Source organism: Mauremys reevesii, linkage group 8, assembly GCF_016161935.1.
Source record: "Mauremys reevesii isolate NIE-2019 linkage group 8, ASM1616193v1, whole genome shotgun sequence".
In the NCBI taxonomy this organism is placed as follows: Eukaryota; Metazoa; Chordata; order Testudines; family Geoemydidae; genus Mauremys; species Mauremys reevesii.
The window spans coordinates 53121054-53147427 of NC_052630.1; the positions used below are offsets into that span (position 1 = coordinate 53121054).

The 26374-nt window shown below is 47.6% G+C and overlaps 1 protein-coding gene across 4 annotated transcripts in view; it reads left to right on the forward strand.

Annotated features, from left to right (window-relative positions):
- Positions 1 to 26374, forward strand: part of XPR1 (xenotropic and polytropic retrovirus receptor 1) — a 303371-nt gene that overhangs the window by 259150 nt on the left and 17847 nt on the right. For 3 of the 4 annotated variants that reach the window (XM_039483399.1, XM_039483398.1, XM_039483397.1), the window contains 4 exons: positions 197 to 384; positions 2812 to 2991; positions 16252 to 16417; positions 18482 to 18676. In XM_039483399.1, coding sequence (XP_039339333.1) covers positions 197 to 384; positions 2812 to 2991; positions 16252 to 16417; positions 18482 to 18676 — 729 coding nt within the window. The remainder of the gene's footprint in view (positions 1 to 196; positions 385 to 2811; positions 2992 to 16251; positions 16418 to 18481; positions 18677 to 26374) is intronic. The other variant, XM_039483400.1, reaches the window with a different exon arrangement.

The following is a 26374-nucleotide window of genomic DNA, read 5'->3' on the forward strand; positions in this document are numbered from 1 at the left end:
AGGGCAAAGAGTCCTGGTTCCCCACTGTGTTCTAATAGCTAGAATACGAGCCTGTGGATTAAGAGTACTACCCTTTTCTTCTGGGGTATGTATATTATCTGCTGTTTACCTTAGGATCAGCATAAAGAAGCAGAGAATTGTTTTGGCCTGCAACATGGCATGTATTATATCATTAAGCACTTATTTTCTCTGTCAGGTGTGTTTTTTATAGATGGACCAAAGGTGTGGCCACTGGTGAGAATCTATCGAGGTGGCTTTCTCTTGATAGAATTCCTCTTCCTCCTGGGTATCAATACGTATGGCTGGAGGCATGCTGGAGTGAATCATGTCCTCATCTTTGAACTCAATCCCCGCAGCAATTTGTCCCATCAGCATCTCTTTGAGGTAAGCAGCACAAGCCTGTGATACATGAAGGGGGCGGGAATAGCTCCCTTTGATGGACAGCCAGCCAGCCAGTTAGCTGTAAAATCCCTTTTGGTCTGTTCTCTGCTTGCTTTACCTGTAAATGGTTAAGAAGCCCACAGGTAAAAGTGGGCACTTGACCAAAAGAGCCAATGGGAAGGTGGAACTTCAACCAACCATTCGTCATAACCACGCAGTCTGAGCGTGGTCTGGGAGCAGTTTTAATGCAGGAAGGACCAGATCAACAATTCCATCCTGTTGTGTTTCTCAGCAAAAAACTTTCCGAGAGGGAAGGACACTGGTCAGTCTCAGAAAAAGAATGTTATGCCATTGTGTATGCTCTGGAGCAGCTACACCCATACATTTGGGGACTAACAAAAAGCTTCTTTGGTAGAGTTTTGCTATTCAAGACTTTGATTTTGAAATACAACACATTTCAGGAGCCTCTAACAAAGTGGCTGATGCACTCTTCCGGGAAGGTCTCCCAGAATCACATGGGTAAAAATGTCTCTGCATTCTAAGTCATTGTAGTCCTTGAAATGTAAAAAGTACTGTTTAGTTCTTCATGTAATTATTAGTAAAGTTAGAGGTGCATGTATCTTATTAACTCTGTTTCCTAAACCTCCAGGAAGAAATCCCAGTCGATGTGCACCCAACCTGAACCAGGCTGGCCAGCACCTTCTGTGATTTGGGGGGCATGTGATACATGGGAGGGGGGGGAGTAGCTCCCTTTGATGGACACCCAGCCAGCCAGTTAGCTGTAAAATCCATCTTGGTCTGTTCTCTGCTTGCTTTATGTGTAAAGGGTTAATAAGTCCACAGGTAAAAGGAAAGGAGTGGGCACCTGACCAAAAGAGCCAATAGGAAGGTAGAACTTTTTAAAATTGGGAAAGAAACTTTCCTTTTGTCTGTTGTTCTCTGGGCTGCAGGGGACGGAGCAGCAATGCTATAAGCAGGAATTCTGTGTAAGGCTTGAACCAGGTATAAAAATTCATCTTCCATACCTAGAAGAAATTATTTGAATAGGGAATGTTTAGTTAGATACAATCAGGTTTATTTCTTATTTTGGCTTGTGGAGCTCCTCTGTGCTAACACCTGATGCTTTTGTTTGCTTGTAACCTTTAAGCTGAACCCCCAAGAAAGCTATTTTGGGTGATTGATTTTTGAAATTGCTCTTTTAAAATCTAGCAAAAGCTTAAGTTCCAGATGTATTGTTTTCCTTTTTATTTTTAATAAAATTTACCTTTTTTTAAGAACAGGATTGGATTTTTGGTGTCCTAAGAGGTTTGTGCATGTTGTTTGATTAGCTGGTAGCCACAGCTAATTTCCTTTGTTTTCTTTCTCAGCTCTTTCCCTAGGCGGGGGAGGTGTGAAAGGGCTTGAGGGTATCCCACAGGGAGGAATTCCCAAGTGCTCCTTCCTGGGTCCAAGGGGTTTTTTTGCATTTGGGTGGTGGTGGCAGCATTTACCAAGTCAAGGTCAGAGAAAAGCTGTAACCTTGGGAGTTTAATACAAGCCTGGAGAGTGGCAAGTATTAATTTTTATAATCCTTGCAGGCCCCCACTTTCTGTACTCAGAGTGGGGATTCAGCCTTGACAAAGCCACGGGAGCCACTGTGCATTTTAAGTATCAGCAGAATAAATCGTCCTGTTTCCTTGGAATGAATTGTAACATAACTATCAAGAAAAGGTTCAGGAAAGGCCAACAAAAACGATTAGAGGTTTGGAGCAGCCTCCCTATAAGGAGAGATTAATGAGACCGGGACTTTTCAGCTTGGAAAAGACACAACTAACGGGGGATATGATAGAGGTCTACAAAATCATGTCTGGTGTGGAGAAATTAAATAAGGAGGTGTTACTTACACCTTCTCATAACTCAGGAACTAGTGGTCACCAAATGAAATTAATAGGCAGCAGGTTTCAAACAAACAAAAGGAAGTGTTTCTTCACCCAACACACAGTCAAGCTGTGGAATTCTTTGCCAGAGAACGTTGTGAAGGCCAAGACTATAACAGGTTTAAAAAAAAAACCTAGATAAATTCATGGAGGATAGGTCCATCAATGGCTATTAGCCAGGATGGGCAGGGATGGTGTCTCTAGCCTCTGTTTGCCAGAAGCTGGGAATGGGTGATGGGATGGATCACTTGATGATTATCTGTTCTGTTCATTCCCTCTGGAGCACCTGTCATTGGCCACTGTCAGAAGACAGGATACTGGTCTAGATGAACCTTTGGTCTGACCTTGTAAGCTGTTCTTATGTTCCTAAGTCAAGAAAAGGAGGTTACTGATGTGTTACTAATTTGATTATAGTGATGAAAGCAGCTCTTCCTTGGGTTCTATAGTATGGAATTCAGAATTGCCTAAAGTCATCAGGTGTATAACTTTGTTTCTCTCCTCCATCTTTTATTAGATTGCTGGATTCCTTGGGATGTTGTGGTGCCTGAGCCTGCTGGCATGTATATATAGTGAATTTACCCATGTCCCTATGCAGGTGAATCCACTCATCTTGTATGGATTCATGTTGCTTTTCCTCATCAACCCCACCAAAACTTTGTACTACAAGTCCCGGTTTTGGCTGCTCAAACTGTTGGTAAGTCTGGAACCTGGTACAAACTCAAGAGAAACTGGTGTAGGTAATTTAACTCAAGTAGTTGAAGTGTGTGCAAATACATCACTAATTTTCAGACTTGGGAGTGTATGCCACACAATTTTATGCATGCTTTGATTCATAATACTCAAGCAAGTCCATGCATAAAGAATTAGATGTGTGTATTTGTTGAGCATAGAGCGTAGAAGTTACTTTCAGTCTTTGTACTGTTTCTGTTATGTTGTTCATGCCAAGGGTATGTACACACAAATGTTCACATATACAAAAATAAGCATATGTGGTGTATGCATGCACACACAAATGCACCATATAGCTTTCCTCATGTCTCAGCCATGCTCACTGTATCTCTTCTTTAGCAAAGCAGTTTGGGTAAGATTACAAAGGGCTAAAAAGCAAAGCTGACAGAATGCTGTTTGCCCAAACTGAAAATGGGCCAATACTCAAAAAGAGTATTCATGGGTAGCAGACTATAGCTGAGGTTCTTCTTCGAGATGTGTTGCTCCTATGCATTCCAGTTAGGTGTGCGTGCCGTGCGTGCACGGCTTTTCGGAAGATTTTTACCCTAGCAACTCCGGCAGGCCGGCTGGGTGCCCCCTGGAGTGGCGCCGCTATAGCGCTAGATATATACCCCCGCCGGCCCGTCCGCTCCTCAGTTCCTTCTTACCGCCCGTGACGGCCGTTGGAACAGTGGAGTGCTCCGTTGACCTCCACAACCCTAGTGTATCTCCTTGTATAAGTGTATATAGTTAGTTAAGATAGTTAAATAATTTAGTTAGTTAGTGTATTAAGGGGAATTAGGGGGGCTAGCCCCTCTTTTTCCACAACCGGTGCGGGCTCATGCCCAAGGCACCGGGGTTTAAGCCCTGTTCGGCTTGCCAGCGGCACATGCCGATTGGTGACCCTCACGACTCCTGCCTGCGCTGCCTCGGAGAGTCCCATCGACCAGATAAGTGCCCAATTTGCACGGCATTCAAGCCGAGGACAAGGAAGGAGAGAGACTCGAGATTGAAGCAGCTCCTCATGGAGTCGGCACTTAGCCCTGCAGGGCCGACCCAAGCAGCTCCAAAGTCCTCCTCGGCACGCAGCGCACCAGCGGTCCCGAGCCGGTCCGGCACCGACACTGTTAAAACTCTACAGCCGGCACCGGCATCCCGGAACCGTTCCCTCTCTCTGACGAAGAAGCGGAAGACGGCGCAGACGGCCTCCAACCCTCCTGCACCGGGACCGCTCACCCAGCCGCCTCCGGCACCGACTGTGGTGGTGCACAGACCGGGCACGGTACCGTCGACTCCGGCGCCGCAAGAGGCGTTGAGTCTGGTACCGCCCTGCTCCCCGGTGCAAACCGCGGTCGAGCTGCCTCTCCCGTCGACGCCCAAGACTTTCTCGACGGCGAGAGAGCTCATAGAGCTCACAGAGGCACCGAGCCTCCGGCCCCTGGCACCGCCGGTGCGGGCTGTACAGTCAGTGGGCAAGCCGGCCATGATGAGGCCACCTTCCCCTGACAGACGGGATAGAAGGCGTTCCAGGTCCTGGTCCCGATCCCGGAGACGGTCGCCTTCGCGCCGATCCAGATCCCGGCACCGATCACCATCCCGGTACCGCTCCCCGTCTCGGCGCCGGTTGCAGTCCCGGTACCGCTCCGCATCGTGGTACCGGTCGCACTCCCGGAGACGATCCTGGTCCCGGTCACCCGACCGTCGGTACCGAAGGAGGTCCGGATCCTGGTACCGTTCCCGGCACCGCGACTCGCAAAGCCGATCCCACCAACATCAGTCGAGGTTGCGGTTGACCGCCCGGCACCGGCACGGTCGATGGTCCCGCTCTCGCTCCCGGCACCGTGACGACCGGCACCAATCCCCGGCACCGTCCAGGGACAGACCGGCGGCATCGACGGCGCAGTCCCTGAGCGCCTCTGCCCCCCCATGGCCTTCTCGCCAACCCTCGGTCGCCTCTCAGGCGGACAGCGGTGGAGATCTCCGGGCCGACCCCCAAGGGCAAGACCACGGACCGCAGCAGTGGGGCTTTTGGGCCCCCTGGGCCTACCACGAGGCTCAAGGGCTCCCCTTCCCTCAGCGACCCAGGGGCTCCGAATACAGGGTGCTGGAAGCCTCGGTCAGCAGGCCTCCTCCATCACCACCGGTTGAGGCTCCACCGCCACCTGTAGCGACAGAGCATCCCGTAGCCGCGGTGGCTTCCCACCCCCTGGAAGAACCACCTCCACAAGCCATGGTCCAGGGCCTGTCCTCGTCTTCGTCGCCGGATGAGGCGGTGGCATGAGAATCTACATCGGACCCCCCACCGATTGACTTGCGGGCCCACCAGGACCTCCTTCGCCGGGTGGCACAGGCTATTGACCTCCCCGTTGAAGAGGTCGCTGAGGATGACGACCCGGTGACCAGGGTGCTTGGAGCTGAGGCCCTGCTGCGGGTGGCCCTACCCTTTATTCGGACCATCCAGAAAAATGCCACTACCATCTGGCAGTCGCCGGCGTCCGTCCCTCCCACCGCTCGAGGGGTGGAACGCAAGTACTCGGTTCCTCCCAGCGGGTACGAATACCTTTACACGCACCCAACTCCAGACTCCCTCGTAGTGCAGTCCGTGAATGACCGGGAGAGACATGGGCAACCCGCTCCAGCGCCAAAATCCAAGGATGCACGGAGAATGGATCTGTTGGGCCGGAAGGTATATTCGGCCGGTGGTCTCCAGCTCCGGATTGCCAATCAGCTGGCTCTCCTTGGTCGCTACACCTATGACACTTTGGTGTCCCTTTCCAAATTTACGGAGCTGATCCCAACAGCCTCCCGACAGGAATTCTCAGCCCTCCTTGAGGAGGGCAAGAAAGCCTCCCGGTCCTCCCTCCAGGCCGCTCTGGACTCGGCAGACTCAGGAGCCAGAACTCTGGCCTCAGGAGTGACCATGAGATGAATCTCCTGGTTGCAGTCCTCCACCTTGCCGCCGGAGGTCCAGTACACCCTGCAAGACCTCCCTTTTGACACTAAGGGTCTCTTTTCCGAGAAAACGGACTCGAGGATTCAGACCCTCAAAGATGGTAGAATCGCCATCCGCACCCTGGGTATGCACACACCGGCTACCAAGCGGAGGTCGTTCCGGCAGCAGCCGTACCGGCCATTTAATCAGGCCAGGGCACGGCCTGATAATGGGCGCAGAGGCCACCTAAACGGCCGTAGACCATCGGGCAACCGGCGTAACCAGTCCCAGGCACCCTCCAAAGCCCCTCAAGGGCCTAAGCAGGCATTTTGATGGGACGCCCGGGGATGGCCCATCAAGCTATTTACCGGATCCTTCCCCGTTATTTTGCAACCGTCTTTCCCACTTTCTCCCGGCGTGGTCCCAAATAACAACGGACAACTGGGTACTTCGTACGGTCGAGTATGGTTACCGCCTTCAGTTTGTTTCGCCCCCTCCCTCTCACCCACCCTCCCCGTCCCTCTTCAGGGACCCCGCTCACGAGCAATTCCTCTTGCAAGAGGTCGAGTCTCTGTTGAGTTTGGGTGCCATAGAGGAGGTGCCGAACGACATGCGAGGCAGGGGATTTTATTCCCGATATTTCCTAATCCCCAAGGCGAAGGGAGGTCTCCGACCTATACTAGACCTCTGAGAGCTCAACAGATACCTGCTCAAGCTCAAGTTTCGCATGGTCACCCTGGGGACCATCATTCCCTCCCTGGATCCGGGAGACTGGTTTGCCGCCCTCGATATGAAGGACGCGTACTTCCATATCGCGATTTACCCTCCCCATCGACGCTACCTGCGGTTCATAGTCAACAACACGCACTACCAGTTTGCGGTGCTACCCTTCGGCCTTTCCACCGCGCCGAGGGTCTTCACCAAGTGCATGGCAGTGGTTGCCGCAGCCCTCCGCCATCGTCGCATGCACGTGTACCCATATCTCGACGACTGGCTGGTTCGCGGGCCATCCCGACAGCTGGTAGCAAGTCAAATGGCCGAGATCCTAGCCCTGTTTCAGTGCCTGGGCCTTCTGATAAACGCCGAGAAGTCCACTTTAGCTCCATCACAAAGGGTGGAGTTCATCGGAGCGGTCCTGGACTTCAGTTTGGCCAGGGCCTGCCTCCCTCGACCTCGGCACCAGACGATGGTCTCCATCATCCGGGACCTACAATCCTTTCCCACAACGGTTCGGTCCTGCCTACACCTCCTGGGCCACATGGCGTCCTGCACGTTCGTGACCACGTATGCGAGGCTGCGCCTTCGCCCGTTTCAAACTTGGCTTGCGTCGGTGTACCGTCCGCACCGCGACCCCCTGGACATGGTGGTCACGGTCACGAAACCAATCCTCGCTTCGCTCAGCTGGTGGCTGGACCCAGAGGTCGTGTGTGCAGGAATCCCGTTCCGCCCTCCTCGCCCATCCGTCACCCTGACCACGGATGCCTTGGCGTTGGGATGGGGGGCACACCTTGGCAACCTACACACCCAGGGCCTCTGGTCGCCCCGAGAGCTCTCCCTACATATCAACATCAGGGAGCTGTGAGCGATCCGCTTGGCGTGTCAGACCTTCCACGCCCATCTTCAAGGGCGCTGTGTGGCGGTGTTCACGGACAACACGACGGCGATGTTTTATGTCAACAAGCAGGGCGGGGCCCGCTCCTCCCTGCTTTGCACGGAAGCGATGCTCCTGTGGGACTTCTGCATAACCCACTCGATTCACCTGGCAGCGTCCTTTCTTCCAGGATTGCAGAACACGCTGGCCGACCATCTCAGCAGGTCGTTCCTCTCCCACGAGTGGTCCCTTCGTCCAGATGTGGTGCACACAATTTTCCGGAGGTGGGGGTTTCCCCAGATAGACCTGTTTGCCTCCAAGGAGAACAGGAAGTGCCACCAGTTTTGTTCTTACCAGGGTCGCTCCCGAGGCTCCCTGTCGGACGCATTCCTCTGCTCCTGGACGGATCACCTCCTCTGTGCCTTCCCTCCGTGCCTCCCACTCATACACCGGGTGCTACTCAAGCTTCGGAGGGACAGGGCCCGCCTCATACTCGTCGCTCCGGCCTGGCCACGGCAGCACTGGTACACCCTGCTGCTCGAGCTCTCCGTTCGGGATCCCGTTCCCCTTCCGTTATGGCTGGACCTGATAACGCAGGACTTCGGCAGGCTCCGCCACCCGGACCTACAGTCCCTCCATCTTACAGCTTGGTACCTGCGTGGTTGACCCACACGGAGCGTGACTGTTCGGCGGCGGTGCAGCAAGTCCTGATGGAAAGCAGAAAGCCTTCCACTCGCTCAACCTACCTCGCGAAATGGAAGCGTTTCGCACTCTGGTGCGATCAGAGAGGCCTTAATCCTTTCCTGGTCCCTATTCCTACAATCCTGGAATACCTCTGGTCCCTTAAGGAACAAGGACTCGCGGTCTCCTCCTTGAAGGTACACCTGGCAGCCGTGTCCGCCTTTCGTCCATCCATAGGAGGACGGTCCATCTTTTCCAACCAAATGGTTTCCGGCTTCCTTAAGGGTCTAGATTGCTTGTACCCGCCGATGCGGCGTCCTACCTCATCCTGGGATTTGAACCTAGTTCTGGCCAAGTTTATGGGAGCCCCCTTCGAGCCCTTGGCCACGTGTTCCCTGCTCTATCTCTCATGGAAAACGGCCTTTCTCGTCGCTATAACTTCAGCGAGACGAGTTTCCGAGCTCCGTGCCCTAACGGTTGGTCCAGCGTATACCGTCTTCCACGGCGACAAGGTGCAGCTTCGACCACACCCGGCCTTCCTCCCTAAGGTGGTGTCAGCCTTCCACCTAAACCAGGACATTTTCCTTCCGGTCTTTTTCCCGAAGCCGCACGCCTCAAGTCGTGAGCAACAGCTTCACACCCTGGACGTCCGCAGAGCCCTCGCTTTTTATATAGAGCGGATGAAGCCCTTCCGGCGTTCGCCCCAGCTGTTCGTAGCGGTTGCTGATCGCATGAAAGGCAAGCCGGTCTCCTCTCAGAGGATTTCCTCCTGGGTAACATCTTGTATCCGGACATGTTACGAGCTTGCTCGTGTGCCAGCTAGCTGCCTCACCGCTCACTCTACAAGAGCGCAAGCCTCGTCTGCCGCCTTTCTGGCCCATGTCCCCATCCAGGATATCTGTAGAGCGGCCACCTGGTCTTCTGTCCACACCTTCGCTACCCACTACGCGTTGGTGCAGCAATCCAGAGACGATGCAGCCTTTGGCTCAGCAGTCTTACACTCTGCCACGTCTCACTCCGACCCCACCGCCTAGATAAGGCTTGGGAATCACCTAACTGGAATGCATAGGAGCAATCACTCGAAGAAGAAAAGACGGTTACTCACCGTTGTAACTGTTGTTCTTCGAGATGTGTTGCTCCTATCCATTCCAGACCCGCCCTCCTTCCCCACTGTCGGAGTAGCCGACAAGAAGGAACTGAGGAGCGGACGGGCCGGCAGGGGTATATATCTAGCGCTATAGCGGCGCCACTCCAGGGGGCGCCCAGCCGGCCCGCCAGAGTTGCTAGGGTAAAAATGTTCCGAAGAGCCGTGCACGCGCGGCGCGCACACCTAACTGGAATGGATAGGAGCAACACATCTCGAAGAACAACAGTTACAACGGTGAGTAACTGTCTTTTACTTTCGTTTTATACTACTAGTCGCCACTACTTCTTCAACATTTCTTTTCTATACTTGTTCTGAATGAGAAAGATTAATATTTTAATCTTGTCTATTGTTTCCCTGGTAACAAAAGTCAGAAAAAATGAATGGAAACATGCTAATGCTATAGTAAGATTATAAATGTAAACACCAAAGCAGTAGTTTTCAGCCATCTTGACCCAGGGATCTCTTACCAATTTTTCCCAAAATGCATACGCCTGCCGCCACTCCATATGTCCATGCACCCTTTAATTTACATTAATTTTAATCAAATTGATTCTGTGACAGATTGGATCACAGAAACCCTCTGGGAGCTGCCACCTGATGTGCCAAGACTACTTCTAGCCCTGCCTTCCCTGCCAGCTCGGGGCCCCAGCACCCTGTCTTGCTGAGCCAGACACTCCCATCTGCTCCAACAAAGACCCAGGGTCTGAAATACTTGCCCCAAAGCTGCAAGTTTACCTGAAAGCAACTAACAGAAGTGTTCCTGTTTTTAACACGCAGATGCCCAACTCCCAATGGGGTCAAAATCCAAATAAATCTGTTTTACCCTGAATAAAGCTTATACAGGGTAAACTCATAAATTCTTCACCCTCTATAACACTGATCGAGAGATATGCACAGTTGTTTGCTCCCCCAGGTATTAATACACTCTAATTAATAAGTAAAAAGTGATTTTATTAAATACAGAAAGTAGGATTTAAGTGGTTCCAAGTAATAACAGACAGAACAAAGTAAGTCACCAAGCAAAATAAAATAAAATGCGCAAATCTATGTCTAATCAAACTGAATACAGATAATCTCACCCTCAGAGATGCTTCAGTAAGTTTTTTCCTCAGACTGGACACCTTCCAGGCCTGGGCATAATTCTTTCCCCCTCGTACAGCTCTTGTTCCAGCTTAGGTGGTAGCTAGGGGATTCTTCATGATGGCTGCTCCTCCTTTGTTCTGTTCCACCCCTTTATATATCTTTTGCATAAGGCGGAAATCCTTTGTCCCTCTCTGGGTTCCCACCCCCTCCTTCTCAATGGAGAGACACCGGGTTAAAGGTGTCACTGCAAGACTTCATTGCCCACTTGCCAGCACACAAGAAGACTTACAGGTAAACCACAGCCATCTGCAGACAATTTCCCTGGTTAATGGGAGTCATCAAGATTCCAAACCACCATTAATGGCCCACACTTTGCATAATTACAACAGGCCCTCAGAGTTATATTTCATATTTCTAGTTTCAGATACAAGAGTGGTACATTTATGCAAATAGGATGATCACACTCAGTAGATTATAAGCTTTGTAATGATACCTTACAAGAGACCTTTTGCATGAAGCATATTCCAGTTACATTATATTCACTCATTAGCATATTTTTATAAAACCATATAGACTGCAACATCACAGATTCCTTCACCTTTTCACTTACTGCTGTGAAGGCTTGGGTTCATCTGGGTTTCTTAGAAGACCTGACATTTTCTGGCTAAATAATTTTTTGTTCAATTTGCACTGTAAAAATACTGAGTGATTTGCAGGAGGGAGGATTAAGGCCTTGTAAGTGGGTCCTAGAGTATCCTCCTCTATGGAATTACTTTGCTAACACTTGGTAAATATTTTTTAATTGGTGCAATCTGGAACAATTCAAAGGTAAGACATAAAGTTGGTCTTCAGCATGAACATGCATATACATATACAAGTATACGTATAAGTGTACACACATTTTGTATATATACATCTTATTTAATCTTTAAGGGTTCAACTTTCTAATAGTTTTAACATGCTGAGTCTCTGTTCCTTTTGTGCTCTCTTCTTTTCCTTTTCCCTTTCATCATTCAACAAATCACTCTCTCTCCTACATGGATGATTTTTCAGATGCAATCCTGCTCCTTTCTCCTCTCCTCCTTTCTTCATCCCCTAGCCTGGCCATCCGTATTACTACCGCCTTGTCCAGAGGGAAGCCAGGCAAGTTCCCAGCCTCCCCCTCCCACACTCCCATCCCATTGGAAACAAATTAGCAGGGAGTTATTGGGGTCCATCCTGGTTCAGTTTCTGCCTTCCTTTGAGGTGCAGAAGACATCTCCCGCCTCCAGATGCTCTGCAACATAAATTACTTACATTTCACGCTTACACAAAGGCGGGCTTTTCCAGACCAATATTAATTCTTAAGGGGAATACAACACTTTTTTCCATAAAAGGAACTATAATCAGTTTCATTTCTGTGTGGAGTTATTGTGTGGGCACAATCTCACAATTATAGCATTATTGTGGCACCACTAGCACAGGCACAGTGAAACATATTGGCATGATAGAGCTAGAAAAGAAGCACTCAAAGTCTTCACAACAACAGCAGCTTTAGAAATTCTGCATTTTGCTGCTGATTATTCATCAAAGTCAAAGGACCCTGTACAGTTGTGTCCATAAGGTAGTAAATGAGACTTTTTTCCCTCTGTAGTACTCCATCACTGAAATAAGAAGCTCTGATTCATGCATGGCAGGTTACCTGCACAGCTTATTAGCAGACAGATTGCACATTGTGCTTGACATTAAGCATTACAACTGTTGTGTGTATGTTAATGAGCAAAGACTAGTTGATGGAGTACATTGGGAGTGATGGTGGCAGGCAGAGGTAACACAATAATGAAATGAGTTGAGCTTGCAAAACCATTAAAATATAAAAAAACAACTTCTGCAATCATTACTGCAATAACTGAGTTCACAGGTGCAATCTAGTTAATAGTTTTCTTTGTATGAAACCTTGGAGGTTGACACATCTACTTGAATCAGAAAAGCTTTCCCTTGTGAGTAATTGGAATCTGAAGGCTTATTTCTTGGAAACTTTGGGGCGAAACCACTTATACAAAAGGTTTTTCATATACAAATCTCATTGCACTTTCATTACTCTGCCCATTTTGATGCTAACAATAGACAAGGTTCCCCATTTATTTATCTTGGGTACAAATTCAAAACTATGTATTTCATTAGCTTCCTCGAGTATATTCTGTGCCTTTGGACTACTCTCTGGGCTGGTATACACAGCTTTTCTACCACTTTCACTGTATCAGTTTAGAAACAGATTGTGGTATAATCCACCCCTAGTGTGAACAGTGACATTAGTATGGCACTTGTATGAAACTAGCTTCTTTATTTCTGTCTAAATTTATAGAAATTAGAATCATAGCACTCGAGAGGTCATCTAGTCCAGTCCCCTGCACTCAAGGCAGGACTAAGTATTATCTAGACCAGTGGTTCTCAAACTTTTGTACTGGTGACCCCTTTCACATAGCAAACATCTGAGTGCGACCCCCCCCTTATAAATTAAAAACTCTTTTTTATATATTTAACACCGTTATAAATGCTGGCGGCAAAGCGGGGTTTCGGGTGGAGGTTGATAGCTCACAACCCCCCATGTAATAACCTCGCAACCCCCTGAGGGGGTCCCAACCCCCAGTTTGAGAACCCCTGATCTAGACCATCCTTTACAGGTGTTTGTCCATCGTGCTCTTAAAAATCTCCAATGATGGAGATTCCACAACCTCCCTAGGCAATTTATTAGCTATATGTTATAAGCATCTTTATATGGCTATACCTGTATCCATGCTAGAGGTTGCAGTGATTTACTCATCTCTATGTCTAAACTGATATAGTGAAAGAACAAAAACGTGTGTAGAATAGCACATTGGCTTTGAACTCGGAAAGGCATAGTGAACTGACACCTGCAGGCTTGAGGTCTCTTAGGGAGAGATGGTTCAACAAAATGCAAGGTGACCTTAATGGTGCAAAATAATACAGTACATTTAACTGTATGTAAGGCCAAAAAGCAGACAGACCACATAAAGGAATAGCTGTTAGGGGCAATCTGTGTCCACCCAGATGATATCAAAGTGGGTCTCTGACTACGTATGAATTTTGTATGAGTTATACAGGAAAGATCCCCTGGCCATATTAGGGCTCGTTCTACTAGGGCTCGAGCAGCTTACCTGAGATATGTAGAGCAGCAATGTGGTGCTCGATCCACCCATTTACCAATCAGTATTCCCTAGCACAGGCCTCCAGATCAGATGCCAATTTTGGTAAGGCTGCCTTGCAGTTAACAGTCAAGGAGGATTCCTTGTACCCAACTCCATGCAAACAGACAGCTGCTTGTTAGTCACTAAGAATGAAATCAGTGTGGACAATCACTTGAAGAGAGAACAGTTATTCAAATTACGGTAACTGCTGTTCTTTGAGGTGAGTTGTTTCCATGGATTCCATGCTCTGCCCTCCTATGGGATTCTGTATTGACGAAGGAAGTGAGGAGCAGTTAAGCCCACACTGCTGTTTATGCACTTGGGTAGGGGGCACAAGGGCACCTATGATGCAGGCGCAGCCCCAACAGAAGCTGCTAGCCAAAAAGAATCAATACTCAACCGCAGTGGGGCATAGGTGCTCCAAAGGTAGAATGCATGTGCAACACATCTTAAAGAATCACAATTACTGAAGGATAAATAATCTTTGCTGTTCAGTGCCAGGCTGGATAAGCAAGCCCAGGGCGCACCTGGTTTTGCAATGTAGAAATCTAGCAGGAGTTTACAGGTGGATTAAACATCCACTGCTTCAGCACTTATTAAAACTACAGTTTTCAGCTCCAGAATGCCCATATTCACCCCAGTTGGGAAATGGTCCAGTCACAATGGTGACCAAATATTTGACACTAAAATTCAGGTCTCATTCTTAATATTTTAAGCAAGAAAATATTTCTTAATGTTGTCAGAGACAGGTTTTGTTGGCCGTGGGGTCTGGTTTGGTAAATGTGGCAGAGTTTTGGCAGCTGCAAAGGTGGATTTGGTTGGTGGTACCTGTCACTGGGAACAGCCCACTTGTAACCACACTGTAAACTCTGACCTCTCCCTGTACCTCTGGCACCATCTCTCCCAAACTTGATTGTGTTCTTGGGGCTCAGCTGCTTCTTTCTTAGGCTCCAGTGTGCTCTCTGCATGCCTCACTATTGAACTGTGTAGGCATTGGTACAGTGGGGTCTGGGCCACTGCACATGAGCAGTATTCCAGACAGAACTGCATACCAAGATGTGCACTGTTCAGTGGAGTAGCAAAAAGGAAACACATTGGAGTGGGGGAGTAGGATGCAAACAGCACAGAAGCAGTTGGGAACCACAGACAGTTGAGATTAGTTTCAATTCCTGGTATACGTGATTAGAGTACTAGTGCCCTCCTATAGGTTTAAAACACGTGCCTGGTCACTCTGTCTGCTGTAAACTTTAGATGGAGTATTTTAGTCCATTGTTATATCTACCTATCTTAGGTTTTTATACTGAGGTCCATCCCCATAGTATCTGAGCACCTTCCATGTAAAAGAAATAGCAGATGTCAGTATTGAGTGTCATTTTTATGGTGGAAAGGTCTTTTTGAAGAGAGGTTTTGCAGTGTTCCTTAATTACTGTTAGACTTTGGATTTCCCTCGTGTCCTTTGGAAGCTTGTTACATAGCTGAACCCCTCAACTGAGAACATTTTGTCCCTAACTCTCATGTGCTTCATCTTGGGCTTTGTGATGTGCATTGTCCTAGAGGAACACAGCTGTGTCTCTGGTTCACACACTGAAATGTAGTCTTTAATGTAGCTGTGGTTTGATCCATGAATTGCTTTGAAGATTATGACCAAAGTCTTAAACTAGCATCAGAAACTAACTGGGAGCCAGTGGAGAGATTTGACCACAGCCCTGATGTGCTGTGTTCTTATAACTATTTTCTTCCAATGTCTACCCTGCATATTAATAGTAGAAACCTTCTGCTTCTCTACAGATTAGTTTTACCCAATGTTTCCTTAATAGAAAGCTTCATAAATGTCTGAACTGCAGTTCAATGCTGGTGTTATCTTTTAGTTACTATAACTAACCAGTCAGGGCCAGTTGTAATCAAAGGTAATGGAGCATGAACATTGCGTGCTTTGAAAGGAGTGTAACTGCTGTCAAGCCTTGGAGGGGAAATGGGCTGGGATGGAGAGGGAGTCTGATTAATATTTGACAGTTAAAATTTCCTCTGCTTTTTTAATTTAACCCTTTAAACTCTTGAGGGATTTTGGAGCCCTACATTGAACATTGGAGACACATGGTCTTAGGGCTTGGTGTACAAATCTGAGTCAAGGTCAGATTAGAGGCCAAAATGGTGATCCAGGACCTAGTTGGGGGTCAGGTGTGGAATGGGGAAGAAGCATGCTAAGATATGCATGTGGTTATGGTGGAAATGCTGGGGAGGAGAGGTCAGAAGCTATTGTCAATGTCATAGATTGGGAAACATTGGTTACATAGCACACTCTTAAGTGAGGATTGTGAGTTTCTTTGGAGAATCTTGGCTCTTGCTTTGAAGAGATTAAAAAACTCAGGCCAGCCAGAAAGGAAAGGCTGTGAATAACTGAATACAAGGGAAGAAATGGATGTCTCAAAGAGGAAATGCTGTGCTCAGTTCTTGTGAGTGAAGGGGAAATTCTACTGTCAGGAGGAGTGATGAAACAGCAGATCTTTGGGGGGAGCAGTGTGATATTTCATGTTAATTCAGCACAGTCTCATCTCCCACTACTATACTGTCAGTCTGCTCTATTAATATCTTTCATGCTAACTCCATGCTGTTTTAATTCCCAGTTCCGGGTGTTCACAGCCCCCTTCCATAAGGTAGGCTTCGCGGATTTCTGGCTGGCCGATCAGCTCAACAGCTTGGCTGTGATACTTATGGACCTGGAATACATGATCTGTTTCTACAGCTTTGAGCTCCAGTGGGACAACAATACCGGACTGTTGGCACAAGCAGGTATAGTAGTAATGAAAATGAGATGGTAACAAATATGTATGAACACTTTGCCCAATAAATCCAGGAACATTGATACAAACTGAAAATTTCAATAGGCTTCTTTCTGTCTTTTAGCAAAAATTCTCCCAATAACATAGGAAACTCATCCCATCATAACTGATGTTCCTTCTAGGCACAGCCCTAGAGATTTTATTCTCCCATCCCTTACTGCCCTATTTACCAATCTATTTGTCTGGTATAACCTGCTGCTGTGACTGGCATGACCTGTGTATTTAAGAACTTGTTTGCCAAGATTTTGAGGTGTTCTTTGGCAGAGGAAAGATGCGGCAGTTTTCCAGGCTTGGCTGGCAGTTTTTCAGACTCCTTTCCAACAATGCAATCACACTTAGCCTTTTGTTGCTGCTTAGTGTTAGTGATTCATAGAAGCAGTACAGAGCCGACTACCAAGAATTCAGAGCTTATGGGGAAATATTGTCATGAGGATTTTTTCTCCTAAGGGCTCTTCTCCTGAGGGTCTTCCATATTCCTAATACACTCATGTGGGTTCCTTCCTGTTTTATCTGTGCTTTCCAGGCTATTTCTTCCAGGTCCTATGTTTCAATGTTGGCTTTTCTTCTGGAGGAAATGGCAGGAACTTCCTCAGAGCTCACTGGTGCCATTCATTATTCAATTACAGTTGACATTGAGAGAGACAAGGGCTATGCACACTGCCTCCACATCATTTCCAGCTTGGAGAGCAAGAGATGATATCTGAATTTTAACTCTGGTCTTCCCCATGGCAAAACATTATCTTATGCCTCTGGACCAGTGCACAGTCCTTGTCGTTCCATTTTAACCAGCAGCCACTGACAAATCATCTTGTCAATGGGCCTTTAGCATATCTTGAGAGAACTTGAAACCTGCTTTCTGTGTGCATCAGCATTACTTTCTATTCCTCCAGTCTTGCCTACCTCAGAACCTTCCACCCAGATGTATTAAGGCTGCATTCTAAGGGTCTGTTCCCTCTAAGCATTTGTTGGAATTAAATTAAACTGTTTAAAACAAGAAACTGTGTACACTGAAATTTTCTGCATCAAACCAAAAGGTGGAATAAGAACACAGTTCCCCTGGAATAAATATTAATTGATCTAAGGGAGTGAACAAATTCTGTATATTGATGACCTGATGTTTTTCAAGTGTGCTGAGCACATTTTGGAAATCAAGCCATAAGTGACTAGATATGGACATGTGTAAGAATGTAACAGACTTTGGAATTTACACTAAACTCGTGGCTTTTCCTGCCTTTTCCCCATTACTTATTGGCATAAATCATTGCACCCCTAAAAATGGGATTTTCTTATGCTAATTGGTGATGTGACAGTATTAGGAGACAGACTCAAATTGGTTGATGGTTATAATTAAAGGGACACATTCAACTTGAAATCTGGCCAATTAAAAACAAGAGTCAAGTCATTTCAGGTACTGTACATCCCCTCGAGGTCCCCTGCTGAATTTGGTGGTTTTGTGGGAACACCTTTCTATGTATGTCTAAAATTCAGTGTAGCCTTTTTGTAATTTTTTTCCTCTCTTTCATATGCTCCTGCATGGAGAGATCCACACAAACAGGAGAGAAACTGAAATTGAGTATACACGGTGCTATCAAATGCACACAGTAAATAAAATAAAATAATAGATTTTTTTCCCCTATGCTTTCATTGATAGTAATCTTAGTTGCTATGTGTAACAATACTAGGTTTTTAAATTTTCTGACTGGAATGTGTTGTTTAAGCTGTGTCTCTTTAAAGCCTAGCAGTGATTGCTCCTGTTATTGAAGTAAAGGGATTTGGAACACCTTCGCTTTACTGAAACACCTGGTCGTGGGACTGAAAATGTTGAGATGCTAAATATAGATGCAAATACAAAGCAAATTGTACCATTGCTTAGGATATTACAGTTGCTGCTTCCAAAAGCTTAGTGTCACTCATCTCTTCAAGGAAGGTAGAGGCAGTGAGACAATTAGAAGGGAATGAGAGCAGAATTAAATATTTTGTTTCCGTGTCCACTGAAACATCTCTTCTCTTGTAGATGGTGAGATTTGTTACAGCTACTCCTACGGAGTGCGAGCAGTTGTCCAGTGCATCCCTGCTTGGTTGCGTTTTATCCAGTGCCTGCGCCGTTACCGTGACACCAAACGGGCCTTTCCTCATCTGGTTAATGCTGGCAAATACTCCACCACCTTCTTCATGGTGACATTTGCAGCCCTCTACAGCACTCACAAAGGTATTGGATTTAGCTATTTCACAAAGCTTTGCAGAACCCTCTGCTGTCTTTTGTCAGTCTCTGCTCCTCAGTCATCTTTTCTCTCTGTGGACCTTTTAGGTGCTAACGTTTATAGAGAGAAAACAGAATTATGGATAGCCCTGCAAATCCGTAGGTATCTGCTTTATATCCATGGACCATTTTTTGCGGATAGCCGCTCAGATGCGGATACTAATTTTGTATCCACACAGGGCTCTGACCATAACAGACTCAGCAGAATGGAGCAGCTGCGGCTGTCACCCAGCCCCTAGGCTCCAGCTCAGCTCTCTGAATTGCGCAGCAGCGGGTGTAGCCCACTGGGCATTCTGAGAGTTGTAGTCCCCAGCTTGCTTGGATGAAGGAGGTAAACTACAACTCCTAGAAGGGAGTGAGCCCAGCGCCATTTTAAAAGAGGTATGGTGTATAATTTAAACTAGAAGGTGGCAAGGGCCCATGCTATGAGGGGGAGAGTAGTTATTGACGCTCTCTGTCTGGGCCTAGTCTGCATGCATTACTGCCCCCGCAGCTGCTTAGGGGTGTCTGAGCTTCCCCTCCCCCCCAGAGGGTGGTGCAGCACACAAGGGCCCAGGAGTGTAGCCTTCCTACCCAGAGTGGGGAACGAGGTATGGTGGGAACAGAGCAGGCGGTGGGGCAGGAGAGAAGTGGGGGGTGGTTGGGGGCTTGGTACAGCCCAGCATCACTGCCAAGGTCGCCGAACCCCTCCCAAAAGTGGGGGAGGGGGCAAGGATCCTGCCCTCCTGCCCAGGATGGAATGGGGCCGAAAGCAGCCCCTTACCTGCCCGCCCAGGGCAGGTGGAGGGACCCAGGCTCCCCACAACTTCCCATGTGGCTCTCCTTAATCTGGCTCTGGCTCGCAGTGGGGGCCTCGGAGCCACAGCCTGGCCATAAGAGCCGGGTGGGTAGCTGTAGGGAGCCACAGCGGACCTTCCACCTGCCCTGGGTGGGGGGCCCGAGCAGCGCCCCGGCCCATGTCCCCATCCCCTGGGCTCCCCGCCCAGGGCAGGTAGAGGGTCTGCAACTCCACACCGGCTCCTCACAGCTGCCCACCTGGCTCTTACCATGGCTGGGCTGCAGCTCCAAGGCCCCCCTACACTGGCTGGAGCCAAGTCGGGGAGAGCCACATGGGGAGCTGATGCAGAGTTGTGGACCTTCTACCTTCCCATAGCCAGGTGGGGAACCTGGGGGTCGGGGCCCAGGCCGGGGGCTGCTCTCAGCCCCGCCGACCACTACCACAGGCAGGTCGAGGGTCCATTGTGGCTCCCCATTGCTGCCCAGGTTCCCCAGCTGGGCTCACTCTCTTCTTGGGGGGAAGAAGAAGTGAAGGGGGCACAGTCTGCCCTGGTGAAAAGTGGGCCCCCCTGGTTTCAGCACCACTGGTCAGTGCTCCCCAGATGCAGATATTGGCAGACAATTTTATGGATCATGTGCGGATACACACATTTGTATCCGCGCAGGGCTCTAATTATGGACAGTACAATTTATATTCTTACCTCACCTCTTATTAAAAGAGTGACAGCTATGAAAGGTAAGAGAATACAATAGAATTGAGGCACTATGGATTGAATTACAGCAAATAACATTGTTTTAAAAATTAATTGATAACTTTGATATCAGTTCATCCCATTTTTGGCATTGATTGGATCTTCCACTGGAACTGCTGACTCCTCAGTGAAATGGGACCAGTCTGTAGCATTGATTCATGTGTAATCATGCAGGCTTAGATAAACTTTCATCTGTTCAGTACATTTTCTTCAATTTTCCTTCATAATAAAGTATAGTTATTTATTTTAAAGTAGTAGGATTTGTCCCCAAGAGTGGGAATTGAGAATTCAGTTTTCCATTCAAATGAATATGAAATGTTTTCTTTTGGGTGGGGGAATGCAATTTTTTAATCAACAGCGCTGTACAACACACTGTCTACCATCATGAAAGAGGCATTTCAAAATTTCATTTGAAATTGTTGATCTGTTCAGTGTAATTATAATGGGGCTTAAAGATAGTGGAGAATTTTATGGGGAGGGTTGAAGGTTACTAGTGATAATGAGGCCTTCTCTTTCCCTTTCAGAAAGAAAATACTGAAACTCCTAAGAAATTTCCCATAATTTTTTTCTGTGAATAGAGACTAATTTTTGACTCTCTAGATGTGTAAGGAAATGGACTGAGCTCCTACTTTATGTAGTAGTTACCAGTCCCTTGGTATTCAAGGGCTACTATCAGAGATCAAACTGAATGGGGCTGGTCCATTATTTAAGAAGGTAGGGGAATGTATCGTGTGCTAGGAAAAAGCCCGCTCTGGGTTTCATGTATATTTTTATCCCTTTTCTTTCTCAAGCTGGTGGGGAGTTGTTTCCAACCCATTTAACTGCCGATTGAGCTCTTTGATCCCTCAAGTTCCGTATCTCCGTGGCAACTGCAATTATTACTTGATTCTGCTCTTGTTGTGAAGGAAAAAGCTTTTAGCTCCTGCACTTCAGGCAGTCGCCCTGTCTTTCATTGTTCTTTCTCCTCCAAGTCCCATGTCCATCAAAAGCTTTATTCTTTCCACTGAAATAGATGTCTGCCGTATCTACAGAAATTAGCAACAGTATACACTTGTGAGCCAGTTACTCACCCATGTGTAAGGTCAAGGAGATTGATAGAGAAATCAGAAAAATATACAAAGCTTCCTTCTAGCTGTCTTAGTAAGATGTTTCCTTCAGGTGGACATCAAGTTCATTAGAAAACCCTGCTGGTGCAAGAGTTGGTGCTAGTTGAAAATAGGTTGGCATCTGGGAAGTAATACAAATAAAACACAAGCCTTGAGCAATGTAGATGGCCTATAACAATGTATTAGTACAAGCTGTCTGAAGACTGAAAGTTAAACAATATTCATGAATGTATTTTGTATCCAAAGGTACATGCATGCTTCTCTTGGGGGTGTTAAGTAGCAGACTTTGTCACAGCTGATAGCCCCCATGTTTGATTCCTCTGTCTGTCTCCCACTGTCACCTCCACAAAGACTGTTCCCCTAATATTTAAGATATTCCTCTACTGGGTTTTTTTTCCTACTGCTTTTCCCAGTTTGAGGCTGCAGTCTAGTTAAAATCCCTTGCTCTTAAACTTGGCAATCAAACAACAAATCCAGGATGTAAGACTTGCAATTAATGCTTCTGATGAACCTGCCATACCTTCATTCAGGGGGGCTGTTTAAGTTTTTCACCATCAAGGGCATTCCAGAATAGTCACTCTTATGAAGAGGGAGGAAATTGGTTGGGGGCAAGCTCGAAAATACATGCTTGTAAAATGTGCCTGTTTAATATAAGTTTGACTTCTTCTTAGTCCCCTTGAATTTTGCACCTGTGCCAGTATCACTGACTGCAGGTTTCATTGCTACTGTGTATAACTTTTACATCTCTCTTCAAATCTGACACTTCATAATGAAGTATTTACAAATCATAGAGACAGGGCCTGTTCAGATTGCTAGTTTAAACAAGGGCTACCCTACAACACATCATCTCATCCTAGGCATAGGGGAGGTGAATTGACAAGGTAATACTGTAATCTTTAGGGTAATCTGATTTTTGAAATACAGAAATGGGCCACCTGTTCCCATGGACGTTACAGCAAGATTTGGATAGTTAAGAGTGGGCAGAAAATCTGCTCACTCCAGTTTTCCAATCTCCCCCTCTCCAGCCACGCTTCTTCCCTCTTGCCCTGACGGCTCTTCTCTTCCATGCAACCTGGTGTTCCCCAACTCTTTGTCAGAGGGCCTCAGGGCCCAGCTGTCTCTGCTAGGCTCTGGTGAATATGCTACTACAGCCTTCTGGCCACACCCTGTTAATACCAGACACTTCTTCAAGGAGTGTCCCTATCAGTGCTCCACTGTAGGTGTATCTGCACCCCTGTGCCTCTAATCGGAGATTTTAGGTAGCAGTGTCTGTTCAGCCTGCACGTACGCTCTCCCTCCCTCGTAGTCTACCTCGAGACTATCTAGCACTGGGCAGGTGACCCCCACTCAGTTCCTTCTCAATCACTTTTGGCTCACAAGGAGCAAGCAGTTGTCCCTTCCTTATCTGCATCATTAGCATATATAGTAATTGTTCGTTTTGTTCTCCTTAAAAGTTAGTGTTTTCTTTTTACTTGTTGAGATGAAAGAAAAAGAAGAGAAAAAACTTTAGTTTACGTTTCCCATCCTGTCTGGGGGGACTCCCCACCCTCTCCCAGGGGTGTTTAGAAGACACTATAAGTTCTTTCAAATTAAAAAAAAAAGGTTTTAAAAATAAAAGAAGAAGAAACTCAAAGTCCTACAAAAAGGGGAAACTAGATCAATTTGCTGAGTTGGCCAATCGCACTGAGGAAACTCTCTGTCTGGCCAACAACTCAGTTTGGGGGCTTGAAGCCCTTTTTCTTGAGCCTTTACAAGGGGAACATGCTGGTCTTTTTGGCAACTCTACCCCCTTTGAAGTTGAAGGCTCTGGGGATTTTAACTTCAGCGCCCGGTTCTTGCGAGATCTCAGCTTTGCCTGGTGGCAGAGGGAGCATTTCTGAGGGATATCGGACTTTCCCAGGCATCAGACACAGTGAGAGAGTGTGTCCATTATAGGAATAGACTCCTTGCAGGAGAGGCACCTCTTGAAACCAGGGGAGCTGGGCATTCCCCTCATGTGGGAGGCTATCACCCCCTAGCAGAAAGGATTGCAGAAGAAAGTTCTTCTTTCCTCCTAGAAGCTGGAAGGGACCTTATGAGGTCATCTAGTCCAGTCCCTGCACTCAAGGCAGGGCTAAGTATTACTAAACCATCCCTGACAGATGTTTGTCTAACTTGCTCTTTAAAATATCCGGTGATGGAGATTCCACAACCTCCATAGGCTATTTATTCTAGTGTTTAACTACCCTGACAGGAAGCTTTTCCTAATATCCAACCTAAACCGCCCTTGCTGCAATTTAAGCCCATTGCTTCTTGTCCTATCCTCAGAGGTTAAAGAGAACAAGCCGGTGCCCAGAATTGCCCTTGTCACCAGGCCGTGTATCACCAATATCCCAGTCAGTGCGACCCTTACCCAGTGATGAGTCTGACAGTGACCAGGAGGATGTCATCTCCCTGGCCTCTCATCGTGGCCTGCCGTAACAAAACAAGGATCCTCCTCAATTCCATCAAACTGACCCACAGTCATGGGTACCGGCTCCTTTGGGCACCCCCACCACCGATGTCCTCCCCACCCCCCAGTGGCCGTATTGGGATCCTTGGGTGACACATACATCCCACATTTTGCGGCCATCCAGTGTCTCTCAGAGAGCATCCACCCGATGGTCTCCTACAGCCTCGCTGTCCAGAGCCCCTGAGCCAGGAGAGGAGGAAGCTTTTGCAGAACAGGAAGAAGGACTAGAAGGGGAGGCTACCCCTCCAGTAAATTTCTCCTCATCTCCACCAGATGAGGCTGTAATGTCCCCCTCCCACCCCACCCCCCCCCCAAACACTAGCTGATGATTTTAAGAACTTTCAGGCTCTTACCAAGAGAGTGGTGGGTGAGTTGCAGATTCCCCTACAGGAGAGGGCAGATACACATCACAAGCTGGTGGATATTCTGCACACCTCCTCCTTGTCCAGAATTGTCCTCCCAATTAATGAGGCGATTCTAGATCCTGCCCAAGTAATCTGGCAGACACCAGCCTCCATCGCACCAACCCGCAACAGAGCCGACAAAAAATACTATATCCCTCCCAAAGAGGTAGACTTCCTGTTTCAACATCTGCAACCCAATTCCATCATTATAATGGATGCAGTTAATGCACAAGGCAAGCAACATCACACCAAGTCAATCTCATATGATCAAGATTGGAAAAAGCTAGGTTTCTGGGAAGGAAGGCGTATTCGTCAGTGACATTGCAGTTTAGAGTCATGAACTACCAAGCTGTCATGGCCAAATATGATTTTATTAATTATGGGAACATTTACCAGAGATGCAAAAGGAGCGGTTTCAGGTCATTGTCAGAGATGGTCAGTTAATAGCCAGAACAGCACTACAGATGGCACAGATGCAGCTGATACAGCAGCGGTAATGAGGTGGGCTTCTTGGCAGCACTCTTCCAGGTTGCCCAAAGAGTGCAGGCGACAGTGGAAGATCTCCCATTTGAAGGCCCAAGCTCTTTGCAGAGAAAACAAACTCTTCTCTCCACACCTTGAAGGATTACCACTCTCTGAGAATCTATGCTGCAAGAGAGAAGAGAAGAGAAGAGAGAGCCCTCAGCTACAGCACAGGTCACGACCTCCTTAATACCTTCCGTCTCAGCACTAGTATAAGCTCCAGCATAAGAGGCTGAGGGTTCAAAAGCGGAAGCAGTCAGCATCTCAATCCACAACCTCTCAGACCGCCTCTTCTAAGCACTTTTGACTAGTTGGTCGAGGGCCTGAACAATTATACCTTGCAACATCAGCTGCCCCTCTACACACCTGTCACACCCCTTCGGAAGTTGCCTGGCCTTCTTTCACTGCAGTTGGGAAAATATCATCTCCGACGTATGGGTCTTGGAGAGTATTTCAGAGGGTTACGTCATTCAGTTCATGTTTTTCCCCCATTCCCACCCTCCTTCTCCATCCCTCTTCAAGGACCCTTCTCACCAGAACCTACTTCATCAGGAAATAGATCATCTGTTATGCCTAGGGGGTCATAGAACTAGTCCTGGTTTTATTTCCATTATTTCCTGCTCACCCAGGCAAAGGGAGGTTGGAGGCCCATTCTAGATCTAAGGGCATTAAACAAATATATGAAGATGCAAAAGTTAAGATGGTCATGCTAGTAGCCATTATTCCAGCTCTAGAGCAAGGAGATTGGTTTTCAGCCCTCGACCTACAAGATGTCCACTTTCACATCTCGATTTGACTGTCGCATAGGAGATTCCTATGGTTTACATTTGGGCAGGACCATTATCAGTACAGGATGCTTCCATTTGGCCTCTCGTCCGCACCCAGGGTATTTTCCAAGGTTCTCTCCATTGTAGCGGTGCACCTACAAACATCGGGCATCATCTACCTAGACGACTGCCTCTTCAGGGCTTCCTCATTCAAGGATGCCTTATGAGCCACCCAGATGACCATGCACACATTTGTGCAGCTGGGCCTACAGCTCAACTTAAAGAAATTGACACTGACCCCAGTACAGTGACCAAAGTTTATTGGTACCAGCCTTGATGCAATTCTAGAGAGGGTGCTCCTCCTGCTACACAGACTCACCACCCTCACAAGTCTCAGAGACAGGCCAGGCCAGCCCCCAAACATTGGCCAGGGATTGCATGCAGCTGCTAGCTCATATAGCAGCATGCACCTTTGTAACCCCAAATGCCTGGATGTTCGTGAGGTGTCCTCAGATGTGGCTCAGTTCTGTCTAGTCCCCAAACAGGGACAGACTAACCAAACTGCTATCACAATTCTCGGCAGTAAAGCGCTTTCTAGACTGGTGGAAAGACTCATCCAATGTCTGAGCAGGCGTTCCATTCATGCAACTGCCACCAACGCTGACTCTGATGATAGATGCCTCCCTAATAGGCTGGGGAGCTCACCTACACGACCACAAGATTCAGGGGTTGGAACAAAGAGACAATCTGCACAGCGTAGAGAAAGTCCAGTTACAACTGTTGAAAGTTCTATGAATGTCTGAAGGTCCTTGCTTTGGCTGCTTCTGC